At 43.6% G+C, this 23,541-nt stretch overlaps 1 protein-coding gene across 1 annotated transcript in view; it reads right to left on the reverse strand.

The window, feature by feature from the left end:
* The window catches only part of MARK3 (microtubule affinity regulating kinase 3), a gene marked incomplete in the record, with an annotated part of 2,430,063 nt that overhangs the window by 999,977 nt on the left and 1,406,545 nt on the right, over positions 1-23,541 (reverse strand). The window contains 1 exon segment of the mRNA XM_044074521.1: positions 22,404-22,640. Coding sequence (XP_043930456.1) covers positions 22,404-22,640 — 237 coding nt within the window.

Below are 23,541 nucleotides of genomic sequence, written 5' to 3' on the forward strand. Positions count from 1 at the left end.
TTTACCTTCACCTAGGAGGTTATAGTTTGCCTTGAAGTTTTTTTTAGTCAGATTTTGCCCTTTGTGTGCTCTGGTGTTAGTGTCAGCTTGAAGGTGACTAATGTGTGGTCATATTTAAGTAATGAGGGTCCAACATCTGCATTTGACATGTTAGTGAGGACCGGATCTAGTATGTTTGTTCCTCTTGTCAGGGTATGAACAATTTGTTCCATGACATTTGAGTTAAACTGAAGGAGCTTTTGCGCTAGCAGGCTGGGGCAGGTTTCCAAGTTGATGGTGGGATAACTGAAATTCTCCATAACCAGAGTGTTTGGTAAGGTTTACCATCAAAAGGTAGACAGCAAGATGCTTGACAGCCACCTCCTCGACCATGGTAGGAGTGACTGTCGGAATGTTGACGTTCATTTGTAAGTCCATTTAGAAGAACGTACACAGGCAGGGAGTTAGAGCATGTATATCAATGGGAGAGTTCCACCTTAAGGTCGACAGAATTTGTCGGCGTTGCTGCGATCATACAACCTACTTCATATTCATGAGTCATTTGTCATGGAAATCACTGTTCGTGGACGCGATTTTCGTCCTTTTGATAGTAAAACGTTTGGTAACATATGGATCACCTCCAGCTTGACTAAGTAGGCTTCATGTGCATCATGACCCATGGAGGGGGGGGGGGTTCTATGACTGGCTATTACTTGAATGGGGTCGAACCCTCTGTAACCTGAACTTGGAATAACTCCATGGAGTTGTCCAGTCTAACTAGATGGGAGATGAATTTATCTTTAATATAGATAGAAACACTGCTTCCAGGCTGCAAAGTCTTTGGTTTAAGCTCCTAGGGTTTAGCAGCACGACCCTTATTTAATGACTGGCAAATTTGACGTTGCTAAGTTTGAGACTCTGCAAAAAAAAAAAAAAAAAAGAGGCACTACAAGTGAGCCAAGAGCCTTTGCCAGCAACCAAAAGCCTAAAGGTGCCAGTGCATTCTCTGGCAAAGCAGTGATGTTTTTCAACCATGGCTTCCCAGACTGACAGGAACTTGCTCCCCTTTGAACACCACCAAAAACTAAGCCAATTATTGAAATCAATCCTTTTTTGTTTATACCGTGTCATCATTCTAGGTGAGGGTAGTATGCTGCTCAAATGAGGCCAGGGACAGACCTGCCTAGGACACATTCAGAGAGCTCACGCATGTCTCTCTTCATTTAGTCCAGTGGGGTATGCCCTGGGTCGTTCACTCCAACATGAACTGTGACAGTCATAATGGTACTTGTTGCGCAGACCCGAGTGCATATGTTATCAGACGAATCTTGGCACCAGAAGGCAGCTCCTTGTCCAACATGGTGAATTGGTCAACTGTGCCTCACACTACTGAGTCTCCAATGAGTATAAGGGCTTGGTAGGCAAGACACTGGTGTTGCTGTGTATCATTCATGGGTGCTGTGGGAACTGTCAGTAGTAGGAGTGTTGTGTTTTGGGTGTCTCTGGTGACTCAGGTTTTTTTTGAGAGAACCTCCACATGTTTATTTTTGTGTTGGATGTGTACTGTGTACAAGTAGTGGTACTATGTGCATGTATAGTGGTGGGTGGGCTGACGAACCTCTTCTGTGTTACTGTTTTGAGTGCAAAAGAGCATGGATTCAAGATTCTTGGTGTAGAGACATTTCACACACTGTACTAGAGTTATTAGTAGAGGGTTGCCTGTGTACAAGAGGCAATTGCTACACTTCCTCAAGAGACCCAAGTCAACAAGGTTGGCAGGAGAAAAAAGGGTGGTTCAACTACCCATAATGATAGGTTGAAGACTGCTGTCACTAGGGGGGGCTTTTCAGGCTCGATCAAGGAGAAGCTCAGTGGACAGACATTACTGCCTCCCTACTTTTTTTTTTGTTACTAGTTTAACAGGTTTCAGCTCATTAGCAGTATTTCTTTGACTGGGAAAGTACTACAGATGAGGGCTACACTAATGTGTTACAGCTGTAACTAAGGGAAAAACTGTTGAATTAATCTGTTCAGCTATGGTGCACAAATGCACGGCAGTGCAAACAAGCAGAAATGCAGGGCTTATATATCAGAAGCTAAAAACTTGAAAAATTTTCAGAAAGGCTCAAAAAGAACCATTTTACACTCCTACATCCACCTACGAACTAAAGTGCAACTCGGACATACAATCCATGGAAGGTTAAGCTGTAGTACCCTCAGCTGTGAAAAAAACATCTGTTTGGAATACTGCAACAGTGATCTCAGTCAGGACATCTCTGTTCAGTAGCAGGCTTAACATAATGAAAGCACAGTTGTGTAGGTTTTGCCATAAATGTAGATGCCTGAGTAACTTCACTGTTGCAGTGATTACTCTTGGGATTTCCTGTCTTGCAGGACACTGGTGTAAGATTTCTTCCCTTGTCCTAGGCCTGGGTGACTACCTCCCCTCAGACACTAGGGAGTCAGGATATAAAAGGCCAGCCAGAGCATTTTTTTTTTCTCAATATTTTATTGACCACGACCAGAGTCCCCCCCCCAAAGACAGCCAGGAGCACAACCTGACCAGAATTGTTCACAAATCAAACTTTCGATTATAAAGAGAAGAGCACCCAACTGGTGATGGGATAAAGATCCAAGTATTAAAGGAAGGTATCAACCCATGTGTCAGGAAGAAGGAAAAAGGGGGAAGGTGGGAGGAAAGTTACTGTAATAGTGAGATACTCAACATCTACACTAATGGTGAGAACCTACACACCTATATTATATCCAATATGCTTCACTGCAGTAGTACTCACTCTTGGGAAGACTTCCAGAGCTAAAGTGTGATGAGTGGGTGGACAGAAGGGGCAGGGGGAGAACAGCCCCTGCGTAACAGCCAAGGCAAGTCTTGCCTTGTTCCTAGATGCAGCAGCTACATGGCAGTTTTTAAAGAAGGTATAGACATAGGACTAGGCAGCTGTTTCAAAGATGGGAGTAAACAGACACCTCTAAAGGAAGCAGTGGTAGCAAGCATTGGTTTGGTGGAGTGTGTTCTAATACTTTCTGGGGTTGCTTTCCAGGACACTTGTAACAGAAGGCAATTCATTAAGAAATGGTTTGACAGCTGGTTTCAGTTTTTTTGCAAATGTCACACACAACTTATCAGACTGTGTGTTAGTTTTATCCAAGTAGAATATGAATAATCTCTGCATGTCTAATGAATGCAATGTTCATTCTCCTCTGTGTTGGGGGGGGGGCATGTTGAAGGGCTAAGTCAGTGAAAGCTAAGACACCACCTTTGGCATAAAAGAGGGGTTGGTACAGAGCTTAACCCTGTATGGAAAAATGAGAAAAGGTTCCCTATACAAGGGCTTGAAGCTCACAGATTCCCTTTGCAGAAGTGGGAGGCACTAGGACAGAGATCTTCCAAGTGGTGTATTCTGCATTGGGCAGGGTCCTTTTGTAAAAGAATCTCAGATGAATGATCTCCTCCTAGAACAGTTCCATGTTGTGATGATAGAAAATAGGAGGATGGATAGGCAAACACAAGCAAGAATCTTTCTTAACAGAAGCATAGGAAAGACCAGATTTGTAAATGAGCTGAGGCAACCTGGCTTGCAGCAGCCAGTTTATCAATGTCAATGCATTAGTGAATTTAACACCTTTCTGTCTACAAAGTACACATACAAAAGAAAAGAAAAAATAGCAAACATTTTTATGTATTATGTAAAAAACATTTTAACATTCATTACAAAGTTGCACAAATTCAGTTCTTCCCTCCCTTAAAACTCACTCCTGGACATTCTGCATGTATGGTTCACACAAATTCCATTTCTATGTGGTTTGCACTCCATCTTTCTCAATTACAATATCCAATACTAAAATTAGTGCAGAGACTATAAAAAGTGTAGGCTTATCCAAGTGTAAAGCATGAGCAGGACTAAGAGTCCATCAGATGTTTTAGTTTTTGTCTGAAGAGCATAACATTATCAATTAGCTTTAGGTAAGTGGCACAGAGTTCCAGATTGTGGATACATAGCTAGTACAGGCAGTCACCTGCTAGATTATTGGAATTCATTTGCAGTAGATGTTTACAGCTCAAATTGCTCTGTTTGGTATACATGGTAAAAAGATATGGACCAAAGCTGGGCATTTTTAAAGTTTATGAACGAGTTTGTTAAGTGGTGACAATTTGCAAGTAGACAGTGTAATGGGGGGGGGGGGGGTCAAGTAAAACTGTTTTACAGCCAGGCAGTTATGAGATTAAGTTAAATTAATTGAAATTTTGCTATTTTATTGCAGCATTACTCTGAGGTTGACTACCTAGACTGCAGACTGATAAAAAATGAGTGCAAAAGGGATGAGAGTAGATAAGTTGTTGCAATGATTTTTCCTGCTTCACCAGTCATGCATGCTTTTATCCTACACATTTTTTTACAGTATTTTGATTATATTTCATATTTTCAGCTACAACTCTTATGAGCTTAGCATGGGTTCCAAGTTATGTTGTGGTTCTGCCCGATGAAATTAGAGGAAGAGTTACCTGTTCACTGCACTGTCTGGGGCTAGAAGTTTAGATTTTCTAGGGGGTTTAGAAGTTGAGTTATTATACAGGTATATATAAGCACATATTAAGGGATTCAGGTGTTATCTGTTATAGTGTATGCATGTTTTTTGGCTAAACAAAGGAGTGTAGAGTCATCTGTGTACTGGATAACGGTTGCAGTTTTACTGGCTCTATGAAGACAATTTATGAAAATTTTGTAGTCCTAGAATCAAACCTTGGGGGATTCCCGCTAATACAGGAAGGAAGAAATATCAGATTACCATTTGACAGCTTGCTGAATAGACAAAACAGCTGTTGAATCAGACCGCCACAGATTTATCTAGGTCTAGAGAACAGAGTTTGATAAATGTGGGTTGGAAAACAGTATCCAAAGCCTTAGACAAGTCAAGTAATACTGCTGAAAAGTTTAACCACACTTGTTTTTATTAATAGTGCTGCAAAAACTGAGAATGGCAGAAGTGGTACATAGTGTTGTCAAAAGCCATGCTATGTAAGACGCAGCAGATTAAGTATGGAATTAAGTATGTACTCTAATACATTTTTCAAGTACTTTACACACAGGGAAAAGTGCTGCAATGGGCAGATAGTTTGAGAGATCTACCACCATTATACCCAAACTGTCTGCAAGGGGTATATAAACACCTATACAAACACTTCCATGTAAAACTCAACCTTCTAGACTGTTACATACTTGGCCACCATACAGATGTCCTCCCATTGTTTTATATATGGTCTTTCCACTGAGGGGTTGAAGGTCTGGGCTGGATGTCCCAATCAAATTAAAGTGAAGCATCTTCCATAACCTCGCCTGTCCAGGTGTAGTGATTGCTGTGGGACTACTGTCTCGTTCACTAGATAGGAAGTCCCTACATATGGCCTCTCCGACTCTACTGTGCCCACAGCAGCACCTTCATGGAGGACCCCCTGTTTTCACACAGCCTGCTGTGTGGAGTGACTGAGTGCTTGGCGGTTTAAATGGGTGGGCAGGCTGGGCTCATTAGCCTTGGCTGGTAGCCAGCAGAGAAGGTAAATTCTGATTTCAAACCCAGGCAGATGGAGCTCGTTAGCCTTGTCAGGCAGTTCATCTAGGAAAAGGGAACTAGTTGACTTCACATTCATAATATGGCCATTAGATGACGGCTCCGTTGCCTTGTGGACATCTTCAGGAGAAGAAAGCATTATGGGAGTAAAGCCAGCCAGAAAATCTGGAGAGGGGACCCTAAGGTGGTTGGTAGTCAATGGTGACTTCCTTCTGGCAGCTTCTGCAGCCAAGCTGATGCCAAATGTACTGCTTCTGCGTTCCTTTTTACTACATCAGGGAGGCAGAGAGGGGGAATCCTGTCAACTGGGCATCTCAGGATCTCCACATACTATGCCCAAGCTTGTGTCCTTCAGCAGTCACTTCAGTGCCACTGTTCATAGCATCAGTAACACGGGAGACAGCAGTCATGAGTTGCAAGTCTAGAGTGACTGGCATAAGCTCAGATGCTATGGGTTGCCTCAGACAGTGGGAGGGACCATCATAGTCCCACTGGTCAGCCCCCAGCCAGTAAGATGCCGGCCCGCCACAGTCTGTCTGCTTCAATGGGTGCTTGGAGCCATGGTAAATACTGAAGAGCAGACTAAAATCCTGCACCAGGTAATGGAAAAAAAAAGTAAACTACCAATATTGCAACTGGAAAGCTGGAATGTCAGGACATTATGACACGGCCTCTCTGATCTTTACCAGGTCAACGACTCTAGGAAAGCAGCCATCAATCAAGAATTAAAGAGACTCCACATTGATAGTGCTGCACTGCAGGAGACCAGACTTCCAGCAAATGGCAGTCTCAGAGAACATGCACATTATTTTGTTAGGGAAAGGAACTGAAGGAGCAGCGATTACATGGTGCTGGTTTTGCAGTGAGAAATTTCCTGCTGTCTTCAATTGAAATGCCATCAAAAGGTACAGCTCAAACCCTCTCTCCACCTCTCAATATTTTCAGGCCCAGTGATCATCCTGAGCATTTACGTTCCCACACTCTGCTCCTCAGTTGAGATAAAGGATGAGTTTTACATGGAACATGAGACTGCTATTAGAGAGATACCTACCACAGAACACCAGTTTGTGGTTGGAGACTTTAATGCTCAAGTTGGAGCTGACCACGATCCTGGCCCAGTAGCATTGGACAATTTGGTGTTGGCAAGATGAATGAGAATGGGCAGAGACTGCTAGAATTATGCTCTTACTGCAACTGCTTGACCAACACATTCTATGCCAAGCCTAACCACAGAGTATCCTGGCGACACCCCAGGTCCCATCACTGGCATCAGCTGGATCATGTCATCACTAGAAGAAGCTTGCTGAGCTGTGTCCTTGTCACCCACAGTTATCACAGTGCTGACTGACACTGATCACTCCCTGGCTGGCAGCAAACAAATCCACAGCTTGATATAAAACACTCCCAGGACATCAATGTCAGACCTGCATGATCATTTTGCTGATAGTATTGTAGAGGCCCTCAAGGGACTGCCCAAAAAGGAGTACTGAACTGAGGTGGAACTACATCCCTGACACCATCTACTACTCCACCCATGAATACCTTTGGTAAGAGAGGCAGAACCCAGACTGGTTTGAAGCAGGAATCGCTATGACTGAACCAGCACTCACAGCCAAGCGAGCCGCTCAACTACAAGACGTAGCCTCCATAGGCAACTCTGGCTGCACTAAGGAAGGCCAGAAAAGACGCCCAGTGTATTACTAGACAATGTGCCAACAACTACTGGCTGAACCTCTCTCACAGCATCCAGCTTGCCTCTGACTGTGGTAACATCCATGCCATGTATGAAGGCATAAAGAAAGCCTTCGGCCCAAGCAGTGTCAGGATTATGCCTCTAAAGTTTGCCTCAGGTGAAGATATTACAGACTAAGGCAAACAGATGGAGAGATGGGTAGAGCATTATCAGCAGCTATACTCAAAAGAAACCATTATCGCTGATGCAGCAGCTGAAAACACAATTTCCATCCCTATCATGGAAGAGCTTGATGATCCACCCTCTGCAGAAGAGCTCAAAGCCATCAATTTCTTTTCCTGTAGTAAAACTCCAGGAAAGTATGGCATCCCCCCCGAAGTTATCAACGTTAACAAGAAGTGGGTTTCTCCTTGACCACCTGGATGAGCTCCTGCCACAATGCTGCTCCAGGATATGCATGATGTTATCGTGTTGTTCAAGAACAAAGGAGACCGAATTGATTGCAACAACTACCGTGGAATATCCCTCCTCAGCAATGTTGGGAAGGCCTTTGCCTGAGTAGCTCTGAACAGGCTGCAATCACTTGTGGAATGTGTTTAACCGTATGCGCAGCGTAGATTCAGAGCAGGGAAAGTCCACGATTGATATGATAATCTCACTAAGGCAGCTGCAAGAATAATGTTGCGAGAAAAAAAGAAACCATTGTACATCGCCTTCATCGACTTAAAGGCATTTGATTTGATCAGCAGGAAAGATCTCTTTGCCTTGCTACAGAGGATTGGTAATCCCCCAAACTCCTGAGGATGATTTTCTTTCCAAGAGGACATGTAAGGTGTCGTTAAATAGGACGGCTCTTACTCAGGTCCATTACCAATCAGGAGGGGAGTGAAGCAAGGGTGTGTACTTCCTACTTTACTCCAGCATTTTTATCTCTGCTACTTTATCATGCCTTAAAATGAGTCCAAAGACAGTGTACACCTCCACACCAGATGTACTGGTAATCTTCAACTTTGCATGCCTTCAAGTGAAGAACAAGGGGCTGACTGTACTAATCAGAGTAGTTGCAGATGACACTGCCCTGACTGCTCACACTGAGGAAGCATTACAACACCTCATAAGCTCCTTCGCTGGTGCTTGCAGAGAGTTCAGCCTCACAGTCAGTCTTAAGACCAACATCATGGGGCAGGATTGTCAGCAGTACCCCCCCCCCCCCCCATCTTCACTGTCGGTTACACTCGAAGTGGTAAAGGGCTTCATTTACTTGGGCTCCACCATTGCCAGGAACCTCTAACCTGGATGCTGAGCTGAATACCCATCAGCAAGGGTCTGGTACAACTCCAAATTGACCATCAATAACCAAGATGAAGGTGTACCAAAGCATGTGTGCTTAGCACACTCCTCTATGGTAGCGAAACATGGACCCTGTACTCCTGCCAAAATCACAGGCTCAAAGCGTTTCATCCATGCTGCCTCAGAAGGATCCTGGGCATCACTTGGCAGGACCACCTTCCAAACAAGAACATCCTAGAGCAGGCAAGGATATAAAGTATGCTTGCCCTGCTCTCCCAAAAGGTGCTTGTGCTGGCTTGGTTATGTCAGCCATATGCAGGACAGTTAGACTCCCAAAGATCTTCTGTATGGCAAGCTTCCATCGGGTCTAGACCCATAGGAAGGCCCGTTCTATGCTTCAAAGATATCTGCAAGCATGACATGAAGGCAGGCGACATCAGTCCAACAGGCTGAGAAGCCATAGTCACAGACTGTACTACTTGGAGACTGAGTAGCTATCAAGACAGGTATGAGAAAAGAGGTGCTATGGGAGAAGCAAGAGCGCAAACAGCAGAGGACAGCTGCATTATCTACACAGCCAGGCATCTATTACACTTGCACAGTCTGCTAGTCAAAAATCAGACTTTACAGTCACAGCAGGCACTGCATTTCAACCACTTACCGATTTTGACGCAACCTTATCTCTTGAGACAGAGAAAGGCCAACCTTTCCACTCCCTTTCTAGAATGCACCAGCAACTCAACCATTTTGAAAAGTAGGATGTTCTGGACTTTGGTGTCCTGACCCCCTGGAGGATTTCTACTGATGTCTTTTGAGAATAAGTGTTGAGGTGAAAAGTGGGATCCCTTGTTCTGGGTGAGGGGGTCCACTGAGGTAGCACTCATGGCCCTACCTTGGCCATGCGGAGTAAAATGAAAAAAGTACAGTTGTGCACATTTACCATAAATGTAGATGTTGGGAGTGTATTCACTGTTGCAGTCATCACACTTGGGTTATCTGCCTGCAGTTAAGTCCTCAGTCAGCCCGAATACCAGAGACTTGGTATTTCTGCGTCGGTGGCGGTCGCTCCAGGTCTGACGTCACGGGTATAAAAACAGGCAGCTGACGCCATTATATCAGTTTTTCTTGCCCCAAATGTCAGGAGCGCCCCATAGGGAGCTAAGCTATGGTGGCAAAATCACCACCAATACAAAAAGTAATTACCAAAACCCCTGCAAGGGGTGAGTAATATACACATGGAGAGATGGAGGGAGGGAAACCAGGACTGCAACAGTGAACACACTTGAACATCCACATTTACGGTAAGTATACATAACTGTACTATGTTCTTCGTGCTTCACTGTTGTAGTCATCACACTTGGGTTGATTGCCAAAGCTGTGGAAAGGGTGGCGGCAGTCATTAAGAGTTTGGGCTGGCTAGTATGCCCTGCAAGACTGCAGTTGCAAAACCCGCCTGGGATTTGGAAAATAAAGGCAGGTGGTAATGCTTGGTGAATGTGTGTACAGAACTCCAGGTAGCAGCCTCCAGAATGTCCCTGGTAGGGACTACCCTGAGGAATGCTGTAGAGGTAGAAGTTGCCCTAGTGGAATGTGTTCTGACCCCCTGATGGGGTTGGTTTCCCATGGTGTTTGTAGCAGAAATGGATACAGTGTGTCATCCATTTGGAAATTGACTGTTTTGAAATGGCTTTGCCCTCTGCCCTTGGTACAAAACTGAGTAATTGGTCAGATTTCCTGAAGGGCTTAGTCGTATCCAGGAAGAATCTGAGCTGTCTGTGCACGTCCAAGGAGTGCAGGATCCTTTCCCCTTTATTTTGAGGATTAGGGAAGAAGGCTGGCAAATGGAGAGATTGGTTGAAAGCCACACTGAACACCACTTTAGGCAAAAAGGAAGGATTAGTCTTGAGGGAGACCCTGTCTGCATGGAAAATAATGAAGGGTTCCACAGCCATAAGTGCTTGTAGCGCAGACACTCTTCTCACTGAAGTGATGGCCAGGAGCACTGCTCTTTTCCAAGAGAGTAATTTTAACTCTGCTGATGCTGCAGGCTCAAAAGGGGGTAGTGAGCTTTTCCACTACAAAGTTAAGGTCCCAAGCAGGAGTGGGTGCTCTATTTGGTGGCCTTAAGTTGTTTTCCCCCTCTCAGGAATGGTTTGATGAAAGGGTGAGAAGAGGGGTGGCTCAGAGTTGCAATGAGCAGAGATAGCAGAGGCATGGATCTTAATGGAGAAGGATAGGCCTCTGTGGAGTAGATCTGCTTAGTCCAGGATTAGAGGCAGGGAGAGCAAAGTTGTGTCCTCCCCTTTAGATTGAATCCAGGAGCAATACCTTTTCCACTTATCAGCATAGGATTTCCTTGTACTGGGTCTTCCGGCTTCAAGAATGGCATCCAGCACCTGTTTTCTTAGGCTGGTCACTGGGGGACAGAATTCAAGGAATAAGCCAGGCTGCAAGAGTCAGAGTTTACATTTGCTGATGCAAGATCTGTCCTCCCTGCTGAGTGAGCAGGGTCAGTCTCTGGGGTAGGTGCAGGGTGGCACCAGTGGCAGGCTGTGCAGGAGTGGGTACCAGTGCTGGCGTGGCCAGTCTGGGGCAATCAGAATTGTCCTTGGTCTGTCCTGTCTTATACTGAGCAGTATTCTTGACAGAAGGGGCAGAGGGGGAAATGCATAGATTGAGAAGCTTACCCACTGGAAGGATAGGGCATCCACTTTCCAGGCCTTGCTGTGATGTGTCCTGGTTCAGAATTTGCTGAGCTGGTGATTGCAAGGGGAGGCAAAGAGATCCACCTCTGGTGTCACCCATTTCTGAATCAGAAGGCTGAAGGTGCTGGGCTTAGTTGACACTTGTGTGGGTCTAGGAGATTTCTGCTTGTCGTCTGCCAGTGAGTTTTGTTTGACTGGCAGGAGTTGAGCTTGCAGATGGACTTCCATGCCCAAGGCAGTGTTCCACAGAGCCATGGCTAGCTCGTAGAGTGGGTAAGAGTGGTTGCCCCCCGCTTGTTGATGTACCACATAACTGTGGTGTTGTCTGTTTTTATTAGCAGGGGTCCTGGTGAGAGTAGGGATCTGAAAGCTGTTTGAGTGCGCTGAACAGCTAGCATCATTTTGTTTCATGTGCAGATGAATCTGACTTGGGCTCCAGTGGCCCTGAATGCACTTGTTGTCCAGGTGTGCCCCCCAGGCATAGTCTGATGCATCTGAGTAAAGGGAAGTCCCTTGTTGTGGTTGCATGCTGCTTCTCACCAAAGAAACTTTGTCCTTAGACAAGGTATGACAGGAATGATAGTTTCCAGGTCCTGAGAATATTGGCACCAAAGACTTAAGTACCACTGAAATTCTCATATGCAGTCTGGCATATGGAATTAGTAGGATGCATGAGGCCATGAACCCTTGGGGCCTGCAGTATTTTCTTTGCGGATAGCTGGGTTCTGGTGGCCATTTGAGTGAACTAGTCTTGTCAGATATGCTTGTTTGTCTGGAGTAAGGAATGCCATCTGGGATGCTGTGTTCAAGTTTGCTCCCAGGAATGCAATCTTTTGACTGGGGACTAGTTTTGATTTCTTTTCACTGGTGGAGTACCCCAGGGAGGTTAGTTTTTTTTTTTTTTTTTTTTTTTTTACAAATGTCAGGTGCTGCAACAGCATTTCCTGACTGTCTGCCTGAATCAGGCAGTCATCCAAGTAAAGTACGGGTAAGTTTGAATTTTTCTCTGTCTGCAGTAGGCAATGGCTGGAGCCAGGCATTTTGTGAATACTCTGGGAGCAGTGGGTAAGCCAAAGGGAAGTGCAGAGAACTGATCATGCATAGATCCTGCCCTGAAGCATAGATATTTCCTGCAGGAGTCCCTGATAAGGATGTGCAGATAGGAATCTTTTAAGTCTAGGGTGGCTAACTAGGCATCTTTGGCCGGCATGGGAAGAAGCTGCTGCAGGGTGAGCATTCTGAATTTTGGTACCACCAGGAAGGTGTTTAGACTGGAAAGATCGAGGATTGGACGCAGAGTGCCCTCTTTTCTGGTTACCAGGAAGTCTGGAATAGAACCCTTGACCTATTTGTTCTGCAGGAACAGGTTGAATTGCCCTTGGAAAGCAGGGATTGAACTTGGTTTTGTGCCTCTGCCCACTGATCTGGAGGAAGGCCTGGAAACCCATTTGGGGTTGGCAGTGAGTGTAAGTAAAATTTGTACCCCTGGATACAATGTTGAGGACCCATCGGTCTTTGGTGATGGAAATCCACTTTTTTGCATGACGGGCAAGTTTCCCTCCTAGGGGCACAAGCAGTTGGGCAGAGGCAGAGAGTGGAGTTGAGAAGTCTTTGTGAATTCTTTCCGTAAAGGGGTGGCTTAGCACTCCCTGTTTTTGAAGTGGAGGCACTCCATTGCTTAGATCTCTGCATACCCTGAGACGGTAGTTTGGGGAGGGGTCTCTTTCCCCTGGGTCTAGTTTCAGATGGCCTTGAGGAGGCTGGAAAGAACCAATGTTTCGAGGGGCAAAGCCTACTGAATCTAGGAGGCTGTACTTGCAAGAAATCTTTGTCTGCATAGATTTAGCTTTTTCTTCCATCTTTTTAAGAACCTCTTCTGCTTTGGTGCCAAACAGATTATCCTTGTTCAAAGGAGCAGCTAGTAATTTTGATTTGACATGGTCTGGCAAGGTCTGCTCCTTAAGCCAAGCATGCCTTCTCAGTACAGAACCAGTGACTGCTGCCCTGAAAGATGCTTCTTGGGCGTCAAAACCACATTGCAAAGTATGCTTGGTGACTTGGCTTGCAGAATGCATAAGCTCTTGTACTTCTTTATTTTCTGCACAGTCTGTTTTTTGCTTAATAAGTTCCATAATATGTTGTTGGTACTTCAGCATGTGAAACTGGCAATTCAAAGCCCTAATGGCGACAATTGCAGAGGTGTATACTTCCTTATCCCATCTGTTTAAAGCTCTGGAATCCCTGTCCGAAGGGATGGCATTCTTAGCTGTAGTTGCAGTGATACCTTTAGGCCTCTGGGAGATTACCTCTGGGTCAGCAGTAGGATTTTTGAAAAGGAATTTGATAGAGTCAGGAACTCTGCAGTACCAGTCTGGTTTCCTAGGAGCAGGGGGTAAAGTATCAGGAGTTAAACTGGATTCCATAAAAATATCATCCACAACATCCAGGACTGGAGGTATTGCTATGTTGTGGCAAATCTAGAAATTTTCAGAGTCTCTTTTTGGACTGAGGATAGTCTTGGCATTCCCAGTGGAAATGCTCTCAAAGTATGTAAGGTTTCACCAAAAGAAAAATCCTCTACAGGAAAAGCCGAGGGAATGGATTCCTCTGCATCTGAATCCTCATAAGCAGATAAAGGCATGTCTTCATAATCAGATACCTCAGAGTCACTGGACTCTTGGACAGTTAAAGCTGCTGGGGACAGGTCTCTCTTTCTCTTAGCAGGGGTCAGGCTGACTTCCCCATAATACGGTCTTCTGCCACTTTAAGCATTTGATGTTGTGGCAAGGAAGCGTGTGTTTGAGTTTGGGTCGCCTGTTTAGGCGTAGCGCGTACTCTTGGCCTTAGAAACATGGTAAGTGTTAGACAGAACTGAAGACGTGAAAGAAGTTGATTTGCGTTGAATATCAGTAGTGCGAAGAACTTCCTCAGAAGCCGGTGCCTGCTTGGAAGCTCCAGACTCATCCAAGGTAGAGACATCCGCAAGTTCCGTAGTCTAAGAGTCTCACAGCACACCGGACTCCGAACAGGTCTCAGTAGAGGCCTGTGAAGCCACTGAAGTGGGCATCAGGGGCTGCGAAAGTGCCTCACTGAGTACCAGCGAACTGGCGACTAGCTTAATGGAAGCGTCCTTGGCAATTTTGGACCTGTGCTGTTTGTCTTTATCCTTGCGTTTTTTTCAGAAGATCGGTAGTTGGATGGTTACTAAAGCCCTTTTGGAATACGGAGATCGAGAATAGAAGTATTTAGCAACAATGAGGTCCCGACGACAAATAGTTCGGGTGTTGAACAGAGCATAAAACCGACAGAGGTACGTCATGGACTGGGCCTAAACAAGTGACACAGTAAGAATGGAAATCTCAGTGTGGTATTTGCTTTCCACAGGCAAGACAATTGTTAACTTTTTCTGACATCGGTTAGAACAAGAAAAAAGGATCCCCATCGGGGTACTTAGCTTTAGAAGACTTCAGGATAATTCTCAGGTAGCGGCAGACCAGCACTCGTGCGAACTGCTTCTGCTTCGGGCTACTCGGCAAATAAGACTGATGTAATGGCGTCAGCTGCCTGTTTTTATAGCCCTGACGTCAGACCTGGAGCTACAGCAACTGACGCAGAAATACTAAGTCTCTTGTATTTGGGCCGACTTGAGGGCTACCTGCAGGCAGATAAACTGTGATGACTGCAACACTGAAACACGAAGAACATCAGGTGTTGCTGCCCAGCTTCCAAAGCTTCAGGACATCTCCAATGTGCTCAAAACGTTAGTCAACTATCTGAGCCGATTAAAAGACAGGTTTGGGCACCAAGCCCTTCAAAGCTTTCATGCCAACTGACAAAGGGAGTCTGAACCCTGAGAGGACACTTATGAAAAAAAAAAACAAGCACAAGATGACTAACAGTTTAGGCTTATGGAAGGTGTTCTGAAGCTTTGGAAGCTGGCCAGCTGTTATATGCTATGCAAGACATAAACCATATAGCTTAAGTTACTGCATCAGTGATATGACTAGCATAACTGCTGTAGTATGTGTTTCCTCCCTCTAATCTCCTGCTATGTGCCTATGTTGCGTTTCATGCACCCAGCTCTTTGCTACAGCGCTTTTTTTTGTATTACACAGATTTCCTTTGTCCACTCATATGCCCTTCTAACGTCACCAGCTGGTAGACACTCCCAATCTATAGTTATGAGAATGAATAATGTTGCCTACAGGAACAAAACATGGCCATCTATGTTCAAAAAGTTGTGGCCTTACGGAATTTGGGGACTCAACAGCATGCATCCAGAGACAAAATACAGGAGACCAAAGATCTGTAAAAACAATTTATGACAGAACCACCATTGTATAGCTGTTGGGCAAGGGAACTTCAAGGAATTTGTTTTCCCCTACTTAGAAAGGAGCACAAATCTTCATGATTAGTACCATCACAGCATTTCTCAAACTCCTAAAGAAAAATAAATTTGTGTAGTGAGAAGGCAGCATACAGAGAAAATAGAGGACTGAGAATATCCTACGCTTGGGTTAAAAAAAAAAAAAGTACTGGGAATGCTGCATATACATAATGTCTAGGAAAAAAAAAAAAAGCAAATACTACATGTTTATTCTACTATGAAATGTTTCCTGCGTGGAGGTAAAAATACAGTGATCTTGATAATCTGCAGTAAGTAGCACCTTTGCAGTCAGTACTACAGTATTCCAAGTAAAGGCATACTAAAAAAGTCTAAGCCAGTGGTACTAATAAGAATTCAGATCAGAGGTTGAAGGATGTGCAAGTCTGTAACAGTTAAAAAGTTTTAAATGTAGTTTCTCAATATAAGCACCACTTCAGAGTGAACAAGTCATTACAGCAAACTTGGACACCATCACAAAACACTTTCTTACATATACTTGGAGGAAATACAGGAAATCACAATTTAGTACAGCAACTCAATCAATGCCACTGATTACATCTGATGACCTAAGTCCAGCTGGGCGCACAAGCCTCTTTTCAGCTGCGGCTTGGGGAAGAAAAAAGCCAGTACATGCAGTACAATCTTTAAAGTTGTACAATACCATCAATGTCAGGCAGAATACAATTACATTTTTCAATGTCAAAATAGATGACAGTAACTTTACATAAACTACATTCCTAGTGATTAAAATAAAGGAAATCCTATACTTAAGACTTTAAAATCCTAAGATGTGTACTATTTATTTCAAAACTAACTTGAATCTTACAATTAAGTTCTCAATAATTTAGCATTTTCTTAAATCACAATAAAGGACTACGTATGGAACACTAAGTAAAGCAAATAGGAATCTAACCAGAAAATTACATTGCATTCTGGCCTAGTCCCAAATCTGAAGTTCTGTAAAATGTTTTGCTTTTACAAATATCCTGGTATTTGAAGCTGTAGAATTAAAAATTACACTGTACAACAGATCAAGTGGTCTTAGTAAGGACCGACAACATTATACAAAAATTTGGCAACAGATGTGGTAAAACAGCATATGACTACCTCAAGAATAATCTGTCCAAAAATGTTTGGACTGAAGACTCACAGAAAAACATGCCTGAGGCAGCCTACTTTTCCAATTGCCAGTTAAAATATCGTAATTAAGTATCCTACAGCACAGTTCTATAGCTACCGTGTTACAGGTTCATAGGTAGGTAACTAGGCTATCTGCCCAAGGGCATTTATAAGCCTAGCCAGGGTGTCGGCTTTTGCCACCCCATTGATTGATTAACTGAGACTCTGTCAAGCAGAGTCAATGAAGTGATCCTAGGGGTGTATTTTCTGTTTCTCTTGAAGAGTGTTAGTGAGGGGGCTCTGCCTAATGTAGTTTGGAATTTTGTTCCAAAGCATGGGGAGTCTCTGTGACAGAAATCTATCCCTCCAGCATGTTCTATTTATTGTTGTGGCGAAGTTTAGCTCACTAGAGCGTGTGGCTCGCTGTGACGTGGATTTCTTTAGGTGGAGCATGTCCATCAATTCTGAATTAGACATGGCTTTGTAAGTCAGGCAGAGATCATGATATGCCATGGAGTACAGCTGGAGTTTTTTCAGTCGGGCTGCATAGGACATATGTTTGAGGCCAGTAATCCTCTTGGTGAAGTACTTTTGTGGTCTCTCCAGCTGTTGGAAGTGTCTTGTGAGGTACATCCCAAATGGGGCATTGTACTCAATGATGGGTCTCATGAGTGACAAGTAGAGTGGCACTATAACCTCGATTTCCTAATGCGAACCCTTTAGTAATTAGATGGGCCACATAGGATTTCATAACTACTTTGTCAATATGATAGTCAAAGGAGAGATTACCAGCTACCTGGGTCACCAGATAACTTATTACCTCTTCTGTATTAAGGGGGCCTGCCACCTATGTGGTAATTTGTGAGTGTTTTGCTTTTCCCAAATGGGATGACTATGCATTTTTTGGCATTTAGCTTGAGGCCATGAATTTGACACCAGGTGTCCGTCTCAGTAAGGCCCTTTTGGAGGATGCCCGTGTCAGCCGGAGAGTCAGTTATGGCTCCCGGTTTGCAGTCATCGGCGAACTTGGTTAGCCATAGTCCTTCCTGTGTTTGCCTGCACTTCTAAGTATTTGCTGAACAGTAGGGGTCCCAGGACCGAGCCTTGTGTGACACCACTTGTGACTGGTTTAGAGTCGGACCTGGAGCCCACTATTCTTACCATGTGAGTTGTCTGTAAGCCAGTTGGCAACCCATCTCATGACATAGGGGTTTACGTTCAGGCTGGTGAGTTTTTCTGTAATACCAGAGTGGGGAATGGTGTCGAAAGCCTTGGCAAGGTCAAGGTAGGCTCCGTGAACCACCTTTCCCTCATCTATGGCCTTGGTGACTGTCTCAAAGAAGTCAACTAGGTTTAGTATGCATGATCCGCCCTTAAAGCCGAACTGGGTCGGGTCAAGTGTTTGGATGTTCCTAATGTCTATGTTAATGAGTTCCATGATGATGTGCTCCAAAGTCTTGCAGACCAAGCTAGTCAAGCTTATGGGGCGATAGTTACCAGGGTCAGTTGTGGCCCCGCCTTTGTGGAGTGGAATAACCATTGCTGTGCGCCATTCTATGGGCATGTAGACTGTAGAGAGGGGCTGAGGTTGAACAGCGTGTTTAGGTGGGGGTAAGTTCGTTCTGTAGTTCGTGCAAGACACAGCCTGGGACACTATCTGGCCCCATTAACACTTTTTGGATTTTGAAAGGGCTGTTTTCAGCTGTGCATCTGTGATTTCCGGGACACTACACTTTTCCGGTATTGTTGTGGGCCCTTTTGGGGGTGAGAAGGGGGTGAAGTTTGCACTGAATCAATCTGCCAGGATGTTGGCAATATCAGTAGGTTCAGTATATTTTGTGCTATTTTGCACTAGTTCAGTGAATATCTGTGAGTTGCCACTTAGATTCTTGACATAGCTAAAGAAGGTTTTGCAGTTATCTTTTGAATCCTTGGCTATTTTTCTTTCGAAGTTAGCCGTGGATGATTTTATGGGGGACCTTAGTTACTTACTGATACTGATAGGGATGTCGTTCCTTCTTGGGATTTGCTTTTTTTCTGAACTAATTTACTCTTTTTACTGTATAGTCTGCTTATGGCAGGGGTCCACCAGACTGGTTTCCTTCTCTTAGAGGAGTGAATCTTGGTTTTGCTAGGGATGGCACGATCCATTCATCCTTGTAGGTTCTCATAGACTGCATTTGTACAGGTTTCTGCATCTTGGCCGGCGTTACCCTTTAGCGTGGGGCTGTGAAACTTACCACCTCTGTCTTAAGTAAGGTGAAGTTTGCTTTAGAAAAAAGTTTTTTTTTTACTGTGGTTTCCTTAGTTGGGGGTGGTGGTGGGGTGTGGACATCCAGAGTGATTAGTTGGTGATGACTAGGTCCAATATGTTATCACCTCTGGTAGGGGGAGTTTACCAGCTGATCCAGGGCGCTTGAGTTGATGAATTCCAGGAAGCGCTGGGCCTGGGAGTTTGTACTCTAGTAGTTTTCACAGTTAATGGTAGGGTAATTTCACAGTTAATGGTAGGGTAATTGAAATTGCCCAATAACAGAGTTTTCCAGTGTCTCCAGAAAGGTGGAGTGGTGGTCCTGGGTCCTGGAGGGTGATCTACAGCAGGCCACAAACTGCAGTGCAGATTTGCACAATGTTAGCTGTACATAGATGATCTCAGAGGTATCATGTTGCACCACTAACCTGGAGGCGTAGGTATCCTTGATGAATATAGATACACCTCCTCCTTTTGTGTTTCAGCCCGTGTTCTGTGGCCAAAATGTGTGGTATGAGTTGTAGCCCAGTAGTGCTGGGGTGGTCTCTGGAGCTTTGAACCAGGTTTCAGTTACTGCACAGATGTCGACGTTCTCCATACTGAGGAGTGCTTCGAGCACGTGCATTTTGAGATTTAAACACCTGGTGTTGAGTAGCATAACCCTCAATTCTTTTGTTAATTGTGCTGTTTACAGAGGTGGATTTGACTTTTGAGCCTTGCCTAAAAAAGGCACTATGGGGGCAGCAATAGCCTTGGCCAGTATTCGAAAGCCTAGGGATGACAGGTGCAAGCAGTCTCTTGCGAAGTAACGCAGCTTGTCAAGCATGTCGTCCCAGGCTGACAGACACTGGATCCCCTTTGAATGACACCAGAAGCTTAGCCAATTGTTGAAATTGATCATTTTTTCTTTATACTGGAGTATCATTCTTGGTGAGGGCAGGATGCTACTCGGCAAGCTATTTTTTTTTTAATTGGCAGACCACAACTAAAAGCATACCTGAAAAATCAAGAGACAATTTCTTAACTCAGGCCACAATTTAACCACATTCTGCCTCAGTATTAACCCTTTGCTGACATCTTTGACCAGAGACCCATTTCATTTGGATAAATGTAGTATAAATGTACAGGGGTACCTTACTTTTGTTCTCTTTTCTTCCTCTGTTCTTCACACTTTCTCCTCTTCCTTCTACAACTCTATTACTTCTCATTTTTCTACTCTTTGCTGTAATGTAAATTCTTGCACATGTATCATGACCTATTTTAAGCATAAGTTTTATATTATTGTGCTTATTTCATGTATTCATATTTTACTTACAACAGTTACTATCAACTGTTTCTATTTATATAACTATGCCTGCTTCATGTATCCAAACTATCTGCTGTAGTACAGCAGCCCAAAGCAAACCTGAGCTTGGTAATTTTTGACCCGGCAAACAAGCACACACATTATACATAAACACTAAACATCTGGAGTATGACTGCATTATAGTGCAGAGACACCTTTTTTGTAACGGGTTATCTATGATCAAATTACAGGACTAATTAGACTGTCTCTGTGTTGTAGACAGAGAAAGCCTCGACTACAACCAGAGATCAAACAGTGGCTTGGGGCATGGAGGAGAGAGAAGAGGGTGATAAGAGACTGAATTGATGCTGACGTGTCCATTCACATTGAAGGGAGTGGTGGTTAAATGGATACTTCCTACCAGCAAGCAGAGAATTGTCAGTGATAGTCACAGCCAAGAACAATAAATTAGAAGGATCCCCCACAGCCTGCGATTGTCACAGAACATAGGCAGGGGCACAGGGCTCTTCCACAGACACCTGGATGACAGCCCCTTCCAGTCACCTCTCAATCTATGTGGGTTGAGTCCACCTGCATTGAAAACAAATGGGCTGAAAACCCAATGGAGGATAATGGCTGGCAAGCATGGATAAAAAGTGACCTAGAAAAAAATGCAGCACTAACTTACATCTCAGAGCAAATACTGACTGAAAAAACACACAAAAAAAGATTGAGCTGCACATCTTTGAAGGACCAGACAATATAAAAATATCACCTTAAAAAAATAAAAATGTTTTTGCAGGGGTCAAGCTTCCCTGCATTCCCATGTCAGGTCTATGGCCCACACACCAGTAGGACTCTAAATATGCCAACACTGAGGTTACAACTTTGGAAAAAGACAGAGTAATCTTGGTATACTTAAAGACCATGTACAGTGGAAAGTCTTGTTGACTGAAACCATTCAATTGATGTACCTCTAAAATCTCTGACCTGCTGCTGCAGTTTTAAAATTCACCCTTTTAAAAGTTAGTCTACATAAAAAATGCATGGTTCACCTTTACTGATCGTATGCCTGCTGTGGCCTATGCCATCACATAGCACAGTGATTCCAACATGCTTGTGAAGACCAGTCTAAATAAAGTCAGAAAGGACACCAGGCAGAAGTAATACTTAATGAATAAAGTTGTACTCCTATAGTTAGCTGGGTGCCAGGACTTTGTATTATTATTATTATTTTTTTTTTTAACATGGACTATCTTTGATCCAGTCCAGAAGAAAAGCTGATGCTAATTCAGACAAAGTTCTAAATAAGCTTTGAACATTTTTGAATCATTTCTTGCAGGTGTCCACACACTTGCTACTTAAATAAGTATCACTATAACATTTTGCTGAAGCCAACAAAGGAGAGCTTCCACGGACAACTTCACATCAGTAGCGGCCATCACGGTGGCGCACAAAGGTGGACAGGACTGGCTATGAAGCTATCTTTTTTTTTTTTTTGGGGGGGGGGGTTAAGTCCAATTTTCACATAAATCATTTTACATGAACACATCAGGACTACCTCTATCTACCACTAAACCATGAAAAATGCAAAAAAGGAATGCAAATGCTGCATTTCGTTTTGCCACACTGCATGCGACCTTTAATATATGCCATAAACCATGACTTGACATTTTCACTTCAACAAAACCAAATGTTCTACAGTTCCAATGATGAAATGTCAGACAGGCATCTGCTCTCACTGTTCGGTTTCTACAGTGCACAGAATAAAAATGAAGGTTAAGTATATCTGCTCTTTCTTATCTTCATTAAGTGCAGAGACACCTGCTGGTTCCAGAAATTTTACACTAAGCTCAGTCTTAACTCTTGTGATTCAGCACATCCATCCTAGGATGCAGTTTGCAGCCTACATCAGTATTGTCATGGCACATTTCTGTAATAATGCAAAAGCTTTTCTAGATGTCAAAACTTTTAACCAGTGATAAAAAGAAACCATGAATCCTTTTAAGTGAACCATGGACAGTCTAGTAGCAATCCCATTTAAACAAATTTTCAAAGCAAACTTATTTCAAAATACAGTTAAAGAAAAGCATTTCATATAAAAATACCTTCAAATTTTGCCCATCAAATGGTAAGGATCCACTAACTAGAGTATACAGGATAACACCTAAACTCCACACATCCACTTCAGGTCCATCATATTTCTTCCCTTGGAAGAGTTCAGGTGCGGCATATGGAGGGCTCCCGCAGAATGTGTCCAGTTTACTGCCAACTGTAAACTCATTACTGAAGCCAAAATCTGCTATTTTAATATTCATATCAGCATCTAGTAGCAAATTTTCAGCCTGAAAAGGAAGCAAAAAGTTTTAATTTAGTTGTCTGAAGTTTGCAAATGAAGTGCTGACGGAAAGTCAACTATCATTCTTAAACTGTCAAACACCAGTTACATATGAGCAAAAATGTAAAATCCTACTTGTTGAAAATTCAGGCTAACATGTCCAGAGGCATATTCTGACATTTGTGAGCACTGCTATATACTGAGCAACAGGACCTCCAACTGTTCAAGCAAACACCCAAGCATACCGCAACTGGAAAGATACTGACTTTTAATCAAAAGTTAAAAGCCTTAAATCCTTCAACTATTCTGATAAACTAGCACAATTCTTGTTTTACTCAGTAGCCTACATGTTTGCTCTTGAACAGTCTCTAGCTTTTCCAGCTATGAAAGACACAATCCAACTTTTTTTTTTTTTTTTTTGCAAAACCAGTGCATCTAGAAATGCTCATAATAGGGACATAAACTTAACATCCACAAATAAATAGCTCATGGGAGGGACAGGTTTCTAACCATTTCCCAGCCTATGGAAAAAGTTACACATACAGGTCAAGCATGTACTACCTTGTCTAAGGCTAGTTTTAAGGATTGTATGGGTACACACAAAAAAAAAACATGAGTGATGCACAGCCCTGGCTGATTTGGGAAGTGGGAACTGTTAAGTGTGGCAAGAAAGTACAGTTGTGTACACTTACCATAAATGTAGATGTTAGAGTGTATTCACTGTTGCAGTCATTACATTTGGGTTATCTGTTAATCAGGCTGACTGAGGACTACTGCAAGCAAAGTCTTGGGTCCTGCGTCGGTTGCTGTCCCTTCTTCTGTGACGTCAAGTCGTCAGGGGTACAAAACATGCAGCAGACTCCATTACATCAGTTTTTCTTGCCCAAGGTATCAGCTGCCCCCCCTAA

Source organism: Protopterus annectens, chromosome 6.part0 (genome assembly GCF_019279795.1).
Source record: "Protopterus annectens isolate FY-2018-M chromosome 6.part0, PAN1.0, whole genome shotgun sequence".
Lineage (NCBI taxonomy): Eukaryota > Metazoa > Chordata > Ceratodontiformes > Protopteridae > Protopterus > Protopterus annectens.